Here is a 21,031-nt window from a genome sequence, read left to right on the forward strand (position 1 = left end):
ATGTTTTGTGCAATGGTCTACTGTTGGGAACCTTATCAAACACCTTACGAAATCCATATACACCACATCAACTGCTTTACCCTCATCCACCTATTTGGTCACCTTCTCAAAGAAATCAGTAAGGTTTGTGAGGCACAACCTACCCTTCACAAAACTGTGTTGATTATCCCTAATCAACCTACTCATTTCTAGATTATTATAAATCCTATCTCTTATAATGCTTTCCAACACTTTTCCCACAACCGAAGTAAGGCGCACAGGTTTATAATTCCCAGGGTTGTCTCTACTCCCCTTCTTGAGCAAGGGAACAACATTTGCTATCCTCCAGTAACATAGGATATCTCTGTATCACTTAGGTTATCTTGCAAGTGTTCTACAAATTTACAAATTCACAGCTGGAGTCAGACACTCAATCCTTCAACCTGCTCTGACATTTAATAAGATCTTGGCTAATCTGACCTCCACTCTACTTATCCTGATTTTCCCCAGTAGTCTTTGAGTCTCTTGTTAATCTACCTCGGCTCTAAAAATATTTAATGACCTGCTCCTCCTGCTTTTTGAGGAAGATAATTCCACAAACATCTGACTCTGAGAGAAAATAAAAGTTCTCCTGATCTTCTTAAATGAACACTCTCTAATTCTTGAGTTGTGTCTCATATTTAGTCTCACCCACAAGGGGGAACATCCTTTTACAGCTATCCTGTCAAATCCCCTCAGAATATTGAATGTTTCAGTACAATCTCATCTCATTCTTCTGCACTCCATTGGATAGGTACCCAATCTGTCTTCATAAAATAACCCTTCAATCCCGGTGAACCATCTTTGAATTGCTTACATCACATTTATATCTTTCCTTGAATAAGGAGATCGCAACTGAATCCTGTATTCCAGATGTGAGCTCATCACTTTCCTGTACACTGTCTCAAGATTTTCCACCATTTACATTCCATTCCCCTTGCATTAAATGGCAAAGTTCCATTTACCTTCTCAATTAATTATTGTCCCTGCATGTTAACTTTGCATTCATGTAGCAGGAAACCAGTTCCCTTTGTGCTGGTCCTGCAATCTCTCAGTATTTTAAAAAATATATTACTTTTTTATATTTCCTGTTAAATTGGGCAAGTTCACATTTCCCCATTCTACACTTCATCCATCCATCCATCCTTTTGCCCACTCACTTAAGTCTTCCAACTCTCTGCACTTTATCTGGATCTTGAGTTGAGGCTCTTTCTCCTCCCTATTTCATGAGGGTTGGTTCCATACCATAAATATTCTTCAGTTTCTAACTTCTGCTCCGTAAAAAGCAATAGAAATAGGGGCAGAACAACATTTTAGCCGTAATTTTGAACTTGTAGTTTGAAGCTTGACTTGCTTTGCAGCGGTGGGTTTAAAATTAAATGACCATATTGAAGGACAGGCTACATCTGTGGGGAGAAATGGATCTGCAGTGATTTTCAGAGACTAAGTTTGAACAGTGAAATTGATGGCCCCAGAGTACACCCCATTACTCCCAGATAAACGGTTATGTCTGGATTAATTACCATGATACTTCATCATTGACCTGCCCTCCATAAGGTCCAAAGTAGGGATGTTCACTGATGAATAAGCAATGTTTAGCACCTGATGCGGCTTGTTAGATACTGAAGCAGTTCATGTTCAAATGCAACAAGATCTGGACAATATCCAGGGGGCTGACAAGTGGCAAGTAATATTCACACCACACAATTGCCAGGCATTGTCCATCTCCAATTAGAGAAGATCTAACCATTGTCGCTTGGCATTCAGTGGTTTTACCGTCAGTGAACCCCCACTATGAGCATCCTTGTGTTTACTATTTACCAGAAACTCAACTGGACTACCACATAAACACAGTGGCTACAGGTCAGAGATTAGGAATGTATCGGCGAGTAACTAATTTGCTGTCTCCCTAAAGACTGTCCACTATCAACAAGGCACAATCAGAAGTGTGATGGATATGCCCACTTTCTTGAATGGATGCAGCTCCAACAATATTTGACACCATCCAGGACAAAGGCTGCTTGATTGGCACCATATCCAAAAGCGTCCACTTCCTGTAGCAACTGTGTGCACTATCGGCAAGATGCGCTGCAGGAATTCACCAAGGCCGTTCAGATAGCACCTTCCAAACCCATGAACCACTTACATCTGAAAGAGCGAGGGCAGCAGATAGATGGGACTGCGACCACATGCAAGTTCCCTCCAAGCTACTTGGAAACATATCACTATTTCTTTCCTGTTGCTGGGTCAAAATCCTGGAATTCCCTCCCTAAGGGCATTGTGGTCAGCCTGCAGCACAGGGATTGCAGTGGTTCAAGTAAGCAGCTCACCACCACCACCTCCAGAGCAAATAGGGGCAGGCAATAAATGCTGGTCAGTCAGTAGCACCCACATCCCACAGATGATTAAAAAATAAATATTCAGCATTGTACTAGGTAAGCTCCCAGCATCTGCACAGATTAGTTTTGCACAAAACCCAAGTTACCGGTATTCTCTGGATTCTAAAGTCCTGGTGTGCCTTCAAGATCTTTCATTTTAGTGTATTTACATGGATTTATATTCAAATGTTTACAGATTTAATGTTCCAGGTGGTGATACTCATTTCACTGTGCAGCTCCTGGACTGTGTAAATCATGTGTGCAGCACCCCCACAAGCGACAATTTATTTCCAGTTTGTATGCTGCAAGTGAGAGTGGATCTAGCCCCATGGCTGTAAGATTCCTGTCAGAAGCAGCAAGATAGGTAAATGCATCATGGCATGATTACAGTCTGACAGGAGTCATTATCTAATCAGAGGTGATCAATCTGGCAATGATGGAGTCATCTCCTGCTTCAAGGTGGCACCACCAGCTCTGCTGAAACCTCAGTCTCTCATTGATTTTTACTCATCAAAGCAAAGGACAGCAGCCTCACACAGACCCTGACCCCTTCCCTGTTATTACTGTCAGCAAATGAGGGAAGGAGTCAAGCACAGGACTTAATTGGAAACCAGGTTCATTTTGCTCGATGAAATTTGACAGCTGTTTTTAAACTGATCGCCCTGTACCTTAATTGTCAGAATGCAGTGGATACCTTCCACAGGCTAATGCCAGGAATATCATTACTGGTGCCACGCAGCTGAGGAAATGAACCTTTAAGATGGTCTGACCACTACTCCACTGATTCTTTTCACTTGCATGAAACAGTATTCGTTTTTCCAACTGAGAAAACATTTGAATCCATCACCCAGCACCTCATTTCATTAACGGTGACAGTTCTCCCTTCCTTTGGTCCTATAATTTTGCTTTGTGCTTTGATATTTTCACAACTTTTCAGTCAGTTAGCAAATTAAGTACATTTGACTTCCTTTTTATTTTTTTCTATTTGAAACTTCGTTCTGATAATTTTATGCACTTTAATGTCATTTGAGGACTCAGGAAATGGTCTGGCCTATACATGAAATCATCTCTCTTCACGTAATACCACAAAGCAAGTATTGTGAAGTGTAAAAATAAAACTAAACCTTGAATAGGTCTAGATACAAACCCTGGGCTCCTGGAATCGCAACTGTTTGTAAGACTTGTCAAGCAACTGGCCCATTTTGGTGACAGCACAGCTGAAAGTTACAGCATTAAGATTTCCAAGATGTCAACCTGGGATAGCTAAAGCAGGCAGCTTATTTGGTGGCTGTTTGTGTTGTAGTTGCTGTGGTGTTGCTGATGCAGAATGCGAATTTCAGGTGGTGACAGAGCTGATTGAGCTAAAACTGGGATGTGGTGCCAGTGGAACAATCACTTGAATAGCCGCAGGGTAGAACGAGCTGAAAGCTCTGCCTTGTGCCACTAATGATTGCTGATGACTGGCCTGGGCAGGCTGTGTGCAGTGAGCAAAATGAAAGCAATATAAGAGCCAAAATCAGGCTTGGATGAGTTATAGCGTTCATTACCACATGCGTGGGTGTGTAAGCAGCAGGCTTCTTACGAGATGAGCTCAGATAAAGCTTTCAAATTCACAAGCTTTTCTCTTTTCCAAAAAAGAGGTATACGATGCTGAGGATGAAAGCGGGGTTTTCTGGATTGTTCTCCAGACTCTGAGCAGATTACAGGGCCTGATTTTAAAAACATTTTCTTCCATTGAGTTTCTTTGATCTGTTCTCTTCCTCCCCTCCCCCAAGTGTAAGTGGTGTGGCTGCTCCTTGTGTCCAACACATAGTTGGTTTACATTCCTGTACCTTCCACACCTAGCTACCTGCAGATCAGTACTGGCACTGTACAGCTGAGACACAGCTTTAACACAGCTTACCACGAATCTAGTGACTCAGTTCACTCTCACAAGGCATCTATTTATTTTCCTAAACTAGAAAACATTTGGAGTAATGACCAATGTCTCCATTTCACTGGGTGGTTACTCACCAATGTTTGTCTGATTGTAACTTGGTGTGTAAGGACCAGGATGCCTGATTCTGTATGGGAATCTTTGACGTAAGATGAGTGTGTGTCGGTGAGTTGCATTTCAACACACACCTCATTATTGTTTAACTTCTGGGTTTGTTGTTGATAGCCCAGTAATGGGCACAATGAGGACTCTTGCGATGCCAATTAACTCCAGTCAATCGGGAGTTTGGAAGCAAGAGAAGAGCAACTTTGAGAATATAGAAAGGATGGTCAAACATAGTATCCCACATCATAGTGCCTCCTCTATTGTGCTCCTGTCATCAGTCAGAATTCAGAGAGAGAGATGTGATTCCCTAGCAACAGGAGGGAGAATCCTGCTGCTACCACAGAGAAGGAGCAGCTGCTGGTGTCTTTGAGAGTCAGCAGAGCAGAAACAGTTTGTTAGAAGTGCGTTAATGACAATGCTGACCTTGTTCATGTTGATCTTGATTAGCACACGTCCTGTGCGGTGTAACCTGTATGCCTTATTCTGTCCAAGTTTGTTTTTCACCTTATGATCATATGTTGGTGCTTACTATGATCTAACTACTGCTTGCAAACAAAGCTTTTCACTGTTTGCATGACAATAAATCAAATCAAACGCGTTCTAGAGTGCACCTCACCTCAGTCTGCCTTATCAAGTCCATTCAATCACTTTGCACCTCACACCCACTTACCTTTTCAGCTTGTCCATCCTTCTAATCTTCGGCACCACTTCACATCCTATCTCTCCATCCATTACTCCTACTCACCATCAGGCTTAAGAAATTAGATGCCTTCTCCTCAGTCGTCGTCACCAGATCTTTCAAATGACCTCTTTCCCCTGCGCTGCTTCAAAGCTTGATTCTTGCTTCTGTTGAAAGAGACAAAAATAAAGAGCACCTGAGGGGAAGAGAACCAGAGGTTACCCTCCAGAGATTGCTCAGTTAACTACTGTAGAAGTGGTGTGAAAATCAGCATTTTTGCATTGCTGACCATCAAAGATGGGGACTTGCATGGTGACTGAATCGACAAAAAAAGCCACACACACCATAACAAACTCAGTCGCGATGACTTGGTTTCAGCAGGGAGTAAATTATGATCATCTTTGTCGTAGTCATACCTTACCAGAATTAATTTGTATCTTTCTATGACAATCAAAGCCGTTGGGTATAAATCAGGATTCCGTGGCACGTACAGATGACAAATCCTCAAGGTGATTCATTCCATGCTGCTCTGCCTCATCACGTTTCAGATGGGGACCTTGGAGACATACGATGGCTCTGACTTTCCAAGTGAGGACAATGAGACAGTCTGGACACCTCCGGAAAGACCCTGTGAAAGAACTGAGCCTCCTCCAAATTCTACTCCGATTGACGGTGCAAAGGAGAGGGTTTGAAGAGAAGAAGGGAGTGTTGGGACAGATTTTGTTGCAGGCTGTTGTCACTATATCGCCATGCAATGCTAGAATGGCCATTACCATGGAACAGTAAATGCTCACTCAGAGGAAACCATGTGCTCCCATGGGTTTGACTACAGGCGTGCAGACTCCAAATGGCCACATAGTTGTGCCCTCTCTTGCTTGCCTGAAGAGGTTAACACTGAAATCTCCTCAGCGGCACCTCCAAGTAGGAGTGAGAGATCCAGACAGCTATGTCCCCATGCCTGGTCACCATTCCTGTGGTTAGTACAGTCTCTAAAACACAGTGCTGGTGAGTTATGCTGTGGTCTGTTTCATTCAGAATCTACCCTTTGACCGAATCAACACATTATCCTGTCCACCCTCCCTCACTGCCCTGGGAACTCAGTGGCACAGTATTAATATCACGGCTCCAACTGGTCATTGTTTCCTGATCCACTAATGATCTTGCAACTTTGATAAGGTATAAGTTAGTTAAGCTGCCCCCTTTGTGAAAGAGCCTTGATCTTCAATGGTATAAGTCTTTATCAGACCAGCTGAAGAGAACTTCAGATCAGTTAGAATTCCTCTCAGTTCTGAGGGATGTATTGAGACCTGGCCTACTGGTGGTATGCTCTGACACAGATCAGCATGCAAGTAATTACTTACAAACTCTGAAAGATCTGGGCTCCAGGCTCATTATATGTATTAAATCAAGAGAGTTCCCAACTCGTTCTTTAATATTGCATATTCCAAAGCATTGCAACAAAACAATCTTTGCTGGCATTCATAATCTACACTTTATCGCCTGTCTTCCCACTTGTATATCCTTCAAACCCTTTCTCTTTCATGCAGCATCCTGGTTACTCCTTAAAGGTATCTCTGCACAAAATTGGAGAAAGTCATGTTGATCAATTGTATATTCGTTCATATGATGAAGCATCGCTGGCTGTGCAAGTATTTATTGCCTATCCCTAATTTACTGTTGAGAAGCTGATAGTGAACTGCCCTAGTGACCTGCTGCAGCCCATTTGCTGTAGGTAGACCCACAATGCTGTTCAGGAGGGAGGTCCAAAATCTTGACCCAGTGACAGTGAAGGAATGATGATGTATTTTGATAGGGTAAAGAAGGGTATTCTGTTTCTGTTAGTTGGTGTGTCAGTAACTATGGGTCATATTTTCATGAGTGGGTGGATGGGCTTCCAGTCTCTGCTTTGCCCAGATGGCCTTAAGTTTCTTGTGTTGTTGGAGCTGTACCCATCCAGGCAAGTGGGGAGTATTCCATTACACACTTGACCTGTGCCTTGTGGACAGATTTGAACTGCATAGGTACAGCATTTATATGGCTAGCCCACTTGACTTTCTGGTGAGTGACAACCCCCAGAAAGTTGAGAGTTGGGAATTTAGTGATAGTAATGCCATTGAATCATTGCGCAAGTGAGCATATTAAACGTTTGAAGTGGTCATCTTCATTGATATGCATGCAGCCAAATATCCTTATAACATCTTCTCTTTCTCTGTCTTTCTATTCTTTCTCCAACCTGCTGTTATTTGTGGTTAGATTTTTGTCCCACGTGGGCTTTCTACTGTCCCCTGCTGCCACTGAAGTGAAGCACATCCCTAAATAAATGTACTTCTAAAGGAACAGAGACCTGCTGTTTGGTGGTGAGCTATTCTTTTAACGTGGAACATTCACGGATCAAGAAATACAATACTTAAAACTACACCATCAGTCATTCTGTAGCCGCTTGAATGTTAATTAAGGTCCTGTTGGTGGAACTCATTGTGTACATCACAATAGTTATCTTTTTTAAAAGAATGTTGTCTTTAGTAATATAATTTACCATTATTGAATCAATTAGGAGAGTAGAAGTGAGGAGGATGAGACTGCAGAAAGACACACTGCAATAAATCTAATGGAAACCAGATGTGTTTCTTATGAGGAAGCTGGAAACAGAGGGCTGTGATTGACACTTGAAATTGGCAGCCTAATACCAAAATATTGGGAATGCCTCACCTGGAAATTGTAGGTTTCTTACGTCCGGCACATAAATGTTCAGAAGATCCAAAATTTGTACAGCATTTCCCATGGGCTATTCTCAGTGAGTTAATTCAATCTATGTGTCTGAGAGGTCTCATGTTTTGAAGAAGTGGTTGCATGTGTAGTGTTTAACTCCTTAACCATTGTGGACGTGAGAACTGTTCAGGGTCAGTAAGTTATTTACTAGATCAGCAAATGGAAAAGTGACTTCAAATTTTGGAACATTTTCCACTGATAGCACCAATTTTAAATCAAAGTTGCAGAGTCCTGAGCTCTGGAGTACCCCCTCTCCCCACTTCTTCCTTTTAGGATACTCCTTGAAACCTCGTGTCAAATGTTGTTTCAGTGCACGTCTCTAAAGTTACTTTAAAGTGGGTGGCACGGTGGCACAGTGGTTAGCACTGCTACCTCACAGCGCCAGAGACCCGGGTTCAATTCCCGCCTCAGGCAACTGTCTGCACATTCTCCCCGTGTCTGTGTGGATTTCCTCCCACAGTCCAAAGACGTGCAGGTTAGGTGAATTGGCCATGCTAAATTGCCTGTAGTGTTAGGTGAAGGGGTAAATGTAGGGGAATGGGTCTGGGTGGGTTGTGCTTCGGCGGGTCAGTCGAAGGGCCTGTTTCCACACTGTAAGTAACCTAATCTACTTAGCATTTTACTATGTGCCATATAAATGTGAATTGTTGTTGGATATCTTCCTGAATTGACTGACCTCCTGCCCACATTCATACCCATTATCTCTCTCAATAATTCAAACTCGTTGCCATCAGGGTATAATGTTAATCACACCCACTTGCAGCATTTCAGTGTCCTCAGATTTTAACCAACTGATTTAGTCTGGTTACAGCATGGGAAATTAGGACCAGAAGTAGACCAGTAAGCCCCTTGCTTCTGCTCGTGGTTGACCTACCTCAACACCATTTTTCTGCATCATTGCCATATTTGTTTGTCCTTTTTAATCTCTCGAAATCTGCTGATTTCTGTCTTGAATACTCTCGATGACTGAACCCCCCCCCCCCGGAGTAGAACATTCCTAAGATTCACTTTCTTCTGAGATGGTGTCCCTGGTTCTAAAGCTCCTCCCAACCAGGCCAAACATCCTCTCTCTATCCAGTCCACCAAGTTATGAACGGATTTTGTCTGCATTTTTTAGGAAGCCTTTTCTTTAACAAATGGACTGGTTGTACTGTCTATGGAGGAGAAAGTGAGGACTGCAGATGCTGGAGATCAGAGCTGAAAATGTGTTGCTGGAAAAGCGCAGCAGGTCAGGCAGCATCCAAGGAGCTTCCTGAAGAAGGGCTCATGCCTGAAACGTCGATTCTCCTGCTCCTTGGATGCTGCCTGACCTGCTACACTTTTCCAGCAACACATTTTCAGCTGTGGTTGTACTGTCTATGCCATGTTAATTATTTTCTGTTCATTCATATGGTGAGTGCATCATGGCTAGGCCAGTTTTTAAAGTCCATCCCATAGAAAGCAGTTAAGAGTCACCTACATTGCTGTGGGTCTGGAGTTGCATGTAGGCCAAGAGCATTAGAGAACCAGAAATAAAAACAGAAATTGCTGGAGAAACTCAGCAGGTTCAGCAGCATCTGTGGAGAGAGAAATAGTTAATGTTTTGAGTCCAGTTACCCTTCTTCAGAACCATATTAGGGAACCAGATGGGTTTTTATTATCATCGATGTGATCATATATTTGCTATTAAGATAGATTTTATTGAAATCAAATTTCACCCTCTACCATGATGGGATTTGAAGTCATGTCCTATAATGATAACCTGCGGTTCCAGATTACTAGGAGAAAGTGAGGACTGCAGATGCTGGAGATTAGAGTTCAGAATGTGTTGCTGGAAAAGCACAGCAGGTCAGGCAGCATCCAAGGAGCAGGAGAATCGATGTTTCGGGATAAACCCTGCAGATTACTCGATTACTAGTCCAGTGACATTGCCACCCTACCACTAATTCCTGCTACTGAGTGTGGAATGGGCTTTGCTACAAATGGTCAGTGATTTCAACCTTGGTACACAATGGTTGTCTTCATGAGTACATGGTGCGGCTTGACCCGGCTCGAGGTAGAGGGTTTGGAATGATGCTCGACTGTATTCCGCGGAAATGTTTAAGGCTTTCAACTTTTGATGCCTATTTCACAGATTGTAACTGCAGTTGGAAACATTAACAATCACAGAATTGCGTGCTGCATTTCAGGAAAAATCCTACTTTGAATGAGGCAATGTTATGTGGAGCTTATTGAATTTCCTGCTTTTGGCAATGACACCCGAGGAGATTTGGTTATGATTTGTCTGAACAATGTGCTCTTAATGCTTCCATTGTGTTGCTATCACCAGCATATTCAGCATAAACAGGAGGCGGTGCGGAGTTCAGGCACTTTGCCAGAAATTGGAGGAATTGGTCTTCACAGTTCAGAATACATGAAACCAAACTGTTAGTGTTAGAAGGATGCTACTCCAAGGGGCAGGATCATCTTATTCAAATGTAACTCGAGGGTACAATGTCCAGAGTTGCTGCGTTTTAGCCGACTTAATGAGCTGCAGTTTTTGATACATGTGCGCTTCCTTTTATAAAAATGTACAAGTGTCCTGCCATGTGATTTTCCTGAGAGTTGCGATGTAAATTGCTGAGGGGGTTTAATAATTCTGAGAGACAGCAAATCTGCACAGCGTTAAAGCCACGTGTCTGGTTAAGTATATCCATTTTGTTAACCGTTTCAGAGAATGGTTGCTATGGTGCCTCTGTCATCCTTTTCTGGAGGTGTACTCTGGACAGAATAGATTTCTGTGTAGCCTTGGTATGCAGTCTCACTCGGAAAGGGGAGAAGAGGTTGGGAAGCTGCACCTAGAGTGTGAGAATACCACAGCTGTCCACATTCGGAGCAACTAGCAGGGTGAGCTGAAGGAAGGAGGTGGGCTCTGCAGCACACATGGAAGTGGGATGTTACAAGCAGCCTGTGGGAACCCAGTTCCAGATATTTCTTTCAAGTCCTCTGATTCATCCTGGTATCAAAGTTTTATCAGATGAAATGTGTGGGTTGTAATCTCAAATGGAGGGAGGAGGGCTTTAGTTGTTTTGAATACCTTTGTTAGCTGGTTAGCTTATCTGAATTCTAAAGTTCTCCAGCTCTAGAGGACTGTGGGTTGCCTTCTGTCAAGTGATGTTTGCTGCAGTTTTACTAGCCTTGGTTTATTACTGTATTTCACTTGTGTGCGAATCAGCATGCTAACCTGTTGGGAACTAAAGAACGCCTGATCCTATGCCATATCTCCACCAACACACACTCTCGCCAGTGATCGAACAATAAGTATATAATAACCTGAACTGAACTGACTACATAGAGTAGTAGGTATGGTGTGAAGTATTTTTCTATTCATTGGATGTGGATGCCAATCCCTAACTGCCTGAAAGGCAGTTAAGAGTCGTCCACATTTCTCTGGAGTCATGTGTATGTTAGACTGGGTAAGGACAGCAATTTTGTTCCCTGAAGGGCATTTGTGAACCAGCTGGGGTTTTTAACATCAGTTAACAATAGTTATGTGATCATCATCTGACTAGCTTTTTACTGAATTCAGATTTCATCATCAGCCATGATGAGATTTGACCCCAATGCCCTCAAACATCAGCCTATGGTTCTGGGTTGCTAGTCCAGTGACATTACCACTTTGTGTCAGCCTTCAGTCTGTAACATAGCAACTTTTATACAGCAACCTTTATGTAGTACAACACTCCAAGGCATTCCACAGGACCATTATAAAATGACCAATGTAATATGGCACTGAGCCACAAATTTAGGAGATATGCGGCCAAATGGCCAAAAGTTTGGTCAAAGGGAGATTTTAAGACCTGTGTGAAACGAAGAAAGTGGGATACAGAGATGGTGAGGTTTAGGGAGAGTATTCCAGAGCTTAGTTCTGGACAATTAAAAATATAGCTGCCAATGGTAGGGCCATTGAAAATCAAGGATGCTCTAAAGGCGAGAACAAGAGGAGTGCTGACATCTCAGGAGGTTCAGGAGCTGCAGAAGGTTGCTGAGAAAGGGATGGGTAAGGACGTTGGAGGAGTTTGAAAATGAGCTGGAGAACTTTAGAATTGAGATAAGCTAACCAGGAGCCAAGGTAGGTTGTTGAGCACAGGTTGTAGGGAAATGAAATCTAGCAAACGTTAGCTCGCATGGCTGACTTATGGGTGATCTCAGCCCAGATCTTCCAATGAAGATTGGGAACCCCTGTTTCCCAGGAGTTCAGGGAGGTTTTAATTCTTCAAACTTTCCTGGGTAATTATCAAGATAAGTCAGACAGGGCCTTTGGTAGGCTTGCCTTTATTGATCAATGCATTGAGTATAGGAGTTGGGAGGTCCCCAGTGGGGCAGGAGAGCAGGTTAAAGGTGAGAGGGGAAGGAGACCTCAGGGGCAACTTTTTCATGCAGAGAGTGGTGTGTATATGGAATGAGCTGCCAGAGGAAGTGGTGGATGCTGGCATGATTACAACATTTAAAAGGCATCTGGATGAATAGAAAGGGTTTAGAGGGATATGGGCCAAATGCTGTCAAATGGAACTAGATTTATTTAGGATATCCGGTCAGCATGGATGGGTTGGACCGAAGGGTCTGTTTTCATGCTGTATATCTCTCTGACTGCATGACCCTCTGAAGTTGGGCACTTTTGCATAGGTCTCCATATGCCAGGTAATTGCCCATCGGAACTATCCACTTCCCAGGTAATTCGTGGAGATTCAGCTTCATGGTGTCCTTGTGGTGCCAGTTTGTAATTTCTGTCAATGTTTCTATATCAATGGTCTTCCTGTCAGATGTTCTGGATCTTCATCTTTGTGGGAGGGTTGAGTGTGGATGATCAGGCAGGTCTTTTATTTGTTCTGAGTTGTTTAATGAGTTGTGGAATATGGTAGTACAGAAACAAGCATTTCAACCAACTGTGACCACCCTGGCTATTAAGCACTTAACTAATATCTAAACCCGTGTCTTTGCAGTTGGCGCATAGCCTTGTATGCTATGGCACTTTAAGTGTTCACCTAATTATTGTGATGATTCCCACCTAAACCACCCTTTCAGGCAGAGAGTTCCAGATATTATTCTTCATTTGGGTGAAAAACAACTCTTCTTAAACCCCCTCTAAACCTGCTGCCCCTTAAGTCTTTGCATTTGGTAATTGACATCTCTACCAAAGGGAAATGTTTATTCCTATCAACGTTATTCCATGCTCCTCATAATCATGTATACCTCAATCAATTCCCCCCTCGGCCTTCTCTGCTGAAGGCATAATAACCCAAGCCTATCTCGTCTCTCTCTGTCTGGCCAAGGCAGCATCCTGAGGATTCCCCTTTTGATTGGATTTATTACAGTCACATGTACCGAGAGACAGTGTAAAGTACTGTGTGCTAACCAGACAGATCGTGCCTGACATAAATGCACCAGATAATAGAACAGAATATAATGTTGCAGCTACAGAGAAGTTACAGAGGAAGATCAACATATGAGAGGTCCGTTCATAAGTATGATAACCGTGGGAAAGGGGCTGTTTTTGAATCTTTCTGTATCATTTGCAATCTCTTATAGCATTAATATTATTAGTTTTAGTATTGCAATGTTCTGCTGCTCAGCGATGGAAATGGTAGTGGAGGAAGGTTATGTAATGTTTACTGTTTCATCCTGCAGGAGACTGAAATGACCCCCTTGAATGGTGTGAGCCCCCAAGTGCTGAGCCAGGAGAGCAGGGCTTTGAATGATCCTGCAATAGACTGGAACCTTTCAGTTTGGTTTTGATGTTGAGTTCAGTATTTGGTTTATACAGACGTGTGCACTCAGTGACCTGTTACTAAATTGCTCTCAGTAATGTGAGCCAGCATTATCTTCTGTAGCATTGTTTTTTTTCAGTAATCCGTTTATCATGCAGCACCACAGCAGTGTGTGTGGGGATTGGCATCAGCCCCAAGAATAGTCTTCAGCGTGGTTTTCTCACAGCATGGGGATTAATGTACTGTACAGAGCAGTGGGAGCCAGTCTAATTCATACTCAGTCAATATTTTAGGGAAGGATGGGATTGTGGGGCAAGAATGTCAGGCAGTGATTCTCATTTCCTGCACTGCAGCATGGATATCAGCTAGGTGTGAGAGGGGAAAGGCAGGCAGAGTGAGAGATGAGGACATTTGCTACTGTGTGCATTGTCTAACAAAGCTGGTATCCTGGCTTCCCACTGTGTGGTACGGTAGCTTAGTGGTTAGCGCTGCTGCCTCACAGCACCAGCAACCCTCAGGCGACTGTCTGTGTGGAGTTTGCACATTCTCCCCGTGTCTGCGTGGGTTGCCTCCGGGTGCTCTGGTTTCCTCCCACAGTCCAAACTTGTGCAGGTCAGGGGGATTGGCCATGAGAAGTGCAGGGTTACAGTAATAGGGTAGGGGTGGTCTAGATGGGATGCTCTTTGGAGGGTCAGTGTGACTTGATGGGCCAAATGGTTTGCTTCTGTAAGGATTATATTCAATGATTCTAATAAGGCAAACATTTTTCACTATCACAAGATGTCACACAAAACCAGAGAGAGCAGAGAATTTAACTCTAGGCAGGAGCATTGAGAGGGCCTGGTTTTCCAGACAAAACCCATTCTCAATCTTGGTATGGAGGTATCAAACAGAGCATGAGGCATTTCTGTGAAGAAGATGATTTCCCACACAGCTGAATGTTGGACATACCTGAACTCTGCAATAAAAGGTCTAAAGTTCATTTTTGTTCTTGCAGTCAGGAGAGACGCCAACCACACCGAAATACTCCAAGGACTGTAAGGAAAGCTTCTTCCCATCTGCACCGAACGCTGTCAGTACACCGGCTCCCGTTTCGACTACATCTAGTACGGTGGTGCCTGAGAACCCCAGGCCAAGTGACTCTCAATCTAAAGTTAGGCTCAGCAACACTGCCCAGGAGGACCAGCGAGGTGCTGACGTCGCACCAATGTTGACACCAAGGGATGTCGAGCCCCAAACTCCCGGTCCAACAGACACTCTATCATATCTCGCTCAAGGTAAACTGCTTAAACAACAGCTTTCATTTATAACCCCCACTTTTCACGTAGAGAAACATTCTGAGGTGGTCCACAGAGGCCTGAGAGGAAACGGATTCCCAGCCAAAGGAAGATAAACCGAAGGAAGGTAAGTTTTGAAAACTTGATCAAGGTGAGGAGAGGAGGCTTAAGAAACATCTTCCAAGATCTGGAAGATTATTGGAACTACAGGTGCAGAGAAAGTTCCAGAAAAAGCTAAAGAGAAAGGGACAGTGAATTTTGGAGGAGCGAGGGTGGGGGAGGGCTTTGAGTGAAAGCTGAAGTATTTTAAACTGAGGGTCCTCTGGGATTGTGAAGGGCAGGTGCAATGGGCAAGTCGGAATAGTTGACACAGTAAAGACAATGGCACACTTTCACCCTGGTAAACTAATGCCTTCCTATTCAATGCAGGAAGAGGGGGGCGGGGGGAGGGGGTTATAACTTAGGTTTTTTTTCCCTCCTCTTTTCTCCCCCACCTTGACAGCAGTGACTCATTGGGGCTTTTGATTTTGATGTTGCCAGAGCCTCAGAGTGAACGGTTCCTGGGAGACTCTAACAATGAGTGGCAGAAATCCATTGGCCATATGGAAACTGGGACGTTAAAGCACCAGGGAAAGTGCTGAGGCTCATTGCATGCTTTACTTAATCTCTCCCTCAATATCCTCCAACCAGCCCTCAGTCCTCACTGCAGTCTCGGCTTTGGTTCAGATGTTTGTTTCCTTTGTCTGAAACCAATCTCTCTCTTCAGCTTCTCACTTTCAAATCAGATCATTCAATTTTGGACCATGAAGCTTAATATTTCATAATTTCCCTTTGTAATTTTGAAAACTTCATTGTAATGCAGTTTCCTTTCCACAGATGACAATCAAGTTCTGTATCTTTCCTTTGTAGTTTAAATTACTGACACCCAGTCCATGTTGTCACAGTTTAGTGTAAAATGTGAAAAAGGCAGGGTGCGGAGGACAGAAGGGTTTCCTGTTCTCTCCTCTCTATCTCACACCATCCATTGGTTTGTAGGTGCTCACAATAATTGTAACCTCCAATATACAAGAGGTCAATTCACTCAGCACAGACCAAGGATTGGACTGCAGCTTGAAGTGAACTTGGGCATCTGTCTGGTGTTTTGGCTTTCATTAACAGGGGCATGAGTTTAAGAGTCGTGAGATCTTGTTGCAGCTCTATAAAACTTTGGTTAGACCGCACTTGGAATACTGCGTCCAGTTCTGGTCGCCCTATTATAGGAAAGATGTGGATGCTTTGGAGAGGGTTCAGAGGAGGTTTACCAGGATGCTGCCTGGACCGGAGGGCTTATCTTATGAAGGGAGGTTGACTGAGCTTGGACTTTTCTCACTGGAGGAAAGGAGGAGGAGAGGGGACCTAATTGAGGTATACAAGATAATGAGAGGCATAGATAGAGTCGATAGCCAGATACTATTTCCCAGGGCAGAAATGGCTAACACGAGGGGTCATAGTTTTAAGCTAGTTGGAGGAAAGTAAGGTCATTGGGGATATTTAAGAGACTGCTGGACATGCATATGGTCACAGAAATTTGAGGGTGCATACATGAGGATCTATGGTCGGCACAACACCGTGGGCTGAAGGGTCTGTTCTGTGCTGTGCTGTTCTATGCTGTGCTGTTTTATGTTCTATGTTCTATCAGGGCAGATACTGTTGTTTTTAACAAGGGAGAGGAAATTTCCCGATGTCTTTATCCCATTGTTTGTTATCGCATACCATTTTTCCTCAGTACCTGCCAATATTATAGCCAGCATTGTATGAGATCAGTACACCAGGATGGACTGCCAAGCCTGACGTGTAGGAGCAAGCTTTGGCCCCAGTTCTGCCCCTGTCTCTGTGGCACAGCCATGATCGAGTGCGTGTATGTTTCATGTGGAGTGATCAGTTCAATGCTTGTGTCCCCACTGTTTTCATGGCAGTGTGTTGCTACAGCAGCCATTCTGTTTTGGGACTGTATAGTGCGGTGGTTAAGCAGGGGCTGAGTTTATTGTAACTGGCAGTGAGAAATGCTTCAGTTTAACTTTGTGTTCCTGTAAGGACTGGAAAATATTTCTCCACATGACTTCCAACTTGGCATCAAATAGATGTTTTAAAAAAAAAATGTTTTGATGAACCGTTTCATTCCTTTAAGAAATATTGTTGCAGAAAAAAATCTTTGTTTTTTAAATGAGTATTAATTTGGGTAGGAGAGGGGAAAAAGATTTGAACAATGAATCAGTGAGGGAAGTCAGGCTGGGTCAGTTCCAAAGTGAACAGGATTTTATATAATCCTTGGGTCTGTTCTAAATGTGGAGTCTTGGAATGTTCCAGAACAAAATCCACTTGGCCCTTCAAGTCAACATCAGTGTTCTGCTCCACATGACCGTGATCTGACTCTCCTATTTGCTCCTTCATTGTTCCTTTATTAAACAGCTATTTGATAGAATGTAGAACAGTGCAGCACAGCACAGTACAGGTGCCCTGTCTGAGAACTGTTACCAGTCCCTGCTATGGCCTCACCACCATGTTGTTGCCCTCATTTCATGATGCGGTTAAAGGTCACAGGACCTGCCTATGAGGTTCAGTGCAGCAATGAACAATATCCATTTATGAGGAAATGTTTCATTGTTCAAGTACTTCACACGTCTATGGAGTTTTTCGGGGAGTAAAGAGCAATGCCAAGAAATGATACCTCAAACTTAAATAAGGTGGGAGACAGGGTGTAGTTTTAATATCACAGAGGTTGAATAGGCTGGGGCTGTTTTCCCTGGAGCATCGGAGGCTGAGAGGTGATCTTATAGAGGTTTATAAAATCATGAGGAGCATGGATAGCATAAATAGACAAAGTCTTTTCCCTGGGGTGGGGAAGTCCAGAACTAGAGGGCATAGGTTTAGGGTGAGAGGGGAAAGATATGAAAGGGACCCAAGCGGCAACTTTTTCACACAGAGAGTGGTGAATGTGTGGAATGGGCTGCCAGAGGAAGTGGTGGAGACTGGTACAATTGCAACTTTTAAAAGGCATCTGAGTGGGTATATGAATAGGAAGAGTTTGGAGGGATAAGGACCAGCTGCTGGCAGGTGGGACTAGATTGGGTTGGATGTCTGGTTGGCATGGATGGGTTGGACTGACGGGTCTGTTTCCATGGGGTAAAAACAATGACTGCAGATGCTGGAAACCAGATTCTGGATCAGACTAGATTGGGTTGGATGTCTGGTTGGCATGGATGGGTTGGACTGAGGGGTCTGTTTCCATGCTGTACATCTCTGTGACCGTATGACTCTATAAGAGACCCTTTAGCCCGTCAAACCTGAGCTATCAAAAATACATTAAAACCTCCACTATCCAACTTCCCTTGCGCTAGGCCAGTAGCCTTGTATGAACACTTGATGTGTCATAAAATTCAAGTACTTTCTAAAGGTTGAGGTTTTCAACCTCAACTCCCCTCGCAGGCAGTGCATTTCAGACCCATATAGAGGCACTAATGTCTACATTACAAAATTCTGTTAGACACCTTCAGTCCAATGCACTGACCACCTAAATGGGCAAATCTTTTTGCATATAACCATCTTTGAATGCAGCATATCCAATAATGCTTCACAGTCAGTGAAGTAGTGTTGAAGTGGAATCACCATTGTACTTTAGCAAGTGCAGCAATTAATCTGTGTACAGCAAGCTGTCACAAACAGCATGGACACTAGGGATAGCTCCTCTGCTCTTTTTGAGATCTGTGAAGACAGAAGGGGCCTCAGTTAAACATTTAATTCGAAAGACAGCACCTCCAACAGTGCAGCACTCCCTCAGCGTTGCACTGGTGTGTCAGCTTTGATATTAGAGGTTCAGTTTCTGGAGTGGGACTGGAACCTGCCACCGGCTGCTTCATAGATGTGAGTGCTGTCCGCTGAGGTGTATCCGACACACCAGAGACATCTCTGAAAATACAAGACTCTGTCAGATGAGTTCTTCTTCTCTCTGGGATCTGCAGTGCTTGGTCTTGCTCATTCTCCCTCGACACCGCAATCTAACTATTCCCCATCCCTATCGTCAATTAGTTTTTGAAACAAAGTTAGTGTTGTGTACGTAAATGTAGGGAAGAATGACATACAAGCAACCATGATAAATTGTTAGGTTTATACATGGTGTTGATGTTGCTCAGGGCATCGGGAGAATGTTGAAATAGTGCAATGGGACCGTGAACATCCATCTAAATCAGTGGAACAGACAGGGCAAGATCTTTATTTAGCACGACAAATATAACACCTCAGACAGTGAAGTGCTTCCTCAGTGTAACACTCCTGGCTCTGCCTAGGATAAAGATCCAAATCCTGAACTGGAAATTGAAACCACAGCCTTCTAACTCAGGAATGATAGTGATTAACTAAACCAAGCTGATGAGCTGAACTTGTCTTTACGATGACAGCACACGTGTCAGATTGTGGCTCCTCAAAGTGACACATCCCCATTTGTAAGCATTGGGCCAGAGTAATCTGGCCTCTGTGTAGCAAACCTCTTGCATTCAGCACCACTGCCAGTGCACAGAGGGGGCATTAATCCCTCCATTCAACCTGGCTGCCAGTGCACAGAGGGGGCATTAATCCCTCCAATCAGTCTCACCGCCAGTGCACAGAGGGGGCATTAATCCCTCCATTCAGTCCCACTGCTAGTGCACAGAGGGGACATTAATCCCTCCATTCAGCCTCACCGCCAGTGCACAGAGGGGGCATTAATCTCTCTGTTCAGTCTCACTGCCAGTCCACAGAGGAGACATTAATCCCTCCATTCAGTCTGGCTGCCAGTGCACAGAGGGGGTATTAATCCCTCCATTCTGTGTGGCTGCCAGTGCACAGAGAGGGCATTAATCTCTCTGTTCAGCCTCCCCACCAGTGCACAGAGGAGGCATTAATCCTTCTGTTCAGCCTCAGCGCCAGTGCACAGAGGGGGCATTAATCCCTCCACTCAGCCTGGCTTCCAGTGCACAGAGGGGGCATTAATCCTTCCATTCAGTGGCGCTGCCAGTGCACAAAGGGGGCATTAATCCTTCCATTCAGCGGTGCCGCCAGTGCACAGAGGGGACATTAATCTCTCCATTCAGCCTGGCTGCCAGCGCACAGAGGGGACATTAATCCTTCTGTTCAGCCTCACTGCCAGTGCACAGAGGGGACATTAATCCTTCTGTTCAGCCTCACAGCCAGTGCACAGAGGGGACATTAATCCTTCTGTTCAGCCTCACAGCCAGTGCACAGAGGGGACATTAATCATTCTGTTCAGCCTCACAGCCAGTGCACAGAGGGGACATTAATCCTTCTGTTCAGCCTCACAGCCAGTGCACAGAGGGGACATTAATCCTTCTGTTCTTCATCACTGCCAGTGCACAGAGGGGGCATTAATCCTTCTGTTCTTCATCACCGCCAGTGCACAGAGGGGGCATTAATCCCTCCATTCAGCCTCATCACCAATACGCAGAGGGAACATTAATCCCTCCGTTCAGCCTGGCCACCAGTGCACAGAGGGGACATTAATCCTTCTGTTCAGCCTCACAGCCAGTGCACAGAGGGGACATTAATCCTTCTGTTCAGCCTCACAGCCAGTGCGCAGAGGGGACATTAATCCTTCTGATCTTCCTCACCGCCAGTGCACAGAGGGGGCATTAATCCTTCTGTTCAGTCTCCACACCAGTGCACAGAGGGGGCATTAATCCTTCTGTTCAGTCTCCACACCAGTGCACAGAGGGGACATTAATCCTTCTGTTCAGCCTCACAGCCAGTGCACAGAGGGGGAATTAATCCTTCTGTTCAGCCTCTCAGCCAGTGCACAGAGGGGGCATTAATCCCTCCATTCAGCCTCACAGCCAGTGCACAAAGGGGATATTAATCCTTCTGATCTTCCTCACAGCCAGTGCACAGAGGGGACATTAATCCTTCTGTTCAGCCTCACAGCCAGTGCACAGAGGGGATATTAATCCTTCTGATCTTCCTCACCGCCAGTTCACAGAGGGGATATTAGTCCTTCTATTCAGCCTCAGTGATCATCCTGTATTTCCATGCATTTTATGGACAGTCTAATGACCTGGTTCCTGTGATACACGGGGCATTGATCTACACTTCCCTGATGTTTAGGCAGTCAATGCAAC

The 21,031-nt window shown here is 44.2% G+C and overlaps 1 protein-coding gene across 4 annotated transcripts in view; it reads left to right on the top strand.

The window, feature by feature from the left end:
• Window positions 1-21,031, top strand: part of cabin1 (calcineurin binding protein 1) — a 487,520-nt gene that overhangs the window by 450,506 nt on the left and 15,983 nt on the right. For all 4 annotated transcript variants that reach the window (XM_043716137.1, XM_043716140.1, XM_043716138.1 and 1 more), the window contains one exon: window positions 14,609-14,888. In XM_043716137.1, coding sequence (XP_043572072.1) covers window positions 14,609-14,888 — 280 coding nt within the window. The remainder of the gene's footprint in view (window positions 1-14,608; window positions 14,889-21,031) is intronic.

The sequence above is a fragment of the Chiloscyllium plagiosum genome, chromosome 25 (assembly GCF_004010195.1).
Source record: "Chiloscyllium plagiosum isolate BGI_BamShark_2017 chromosome 25, ASM401019v2, whole genome shotgun sequence".
Classification (NCBI taxonomy): Eukaryota; Metazoa; Chordata; class Chondrichthyes; order Orectolobiformes; family Hemiscylliidae; genus Chiloscyllium; species Chiloscyllium plagiosum.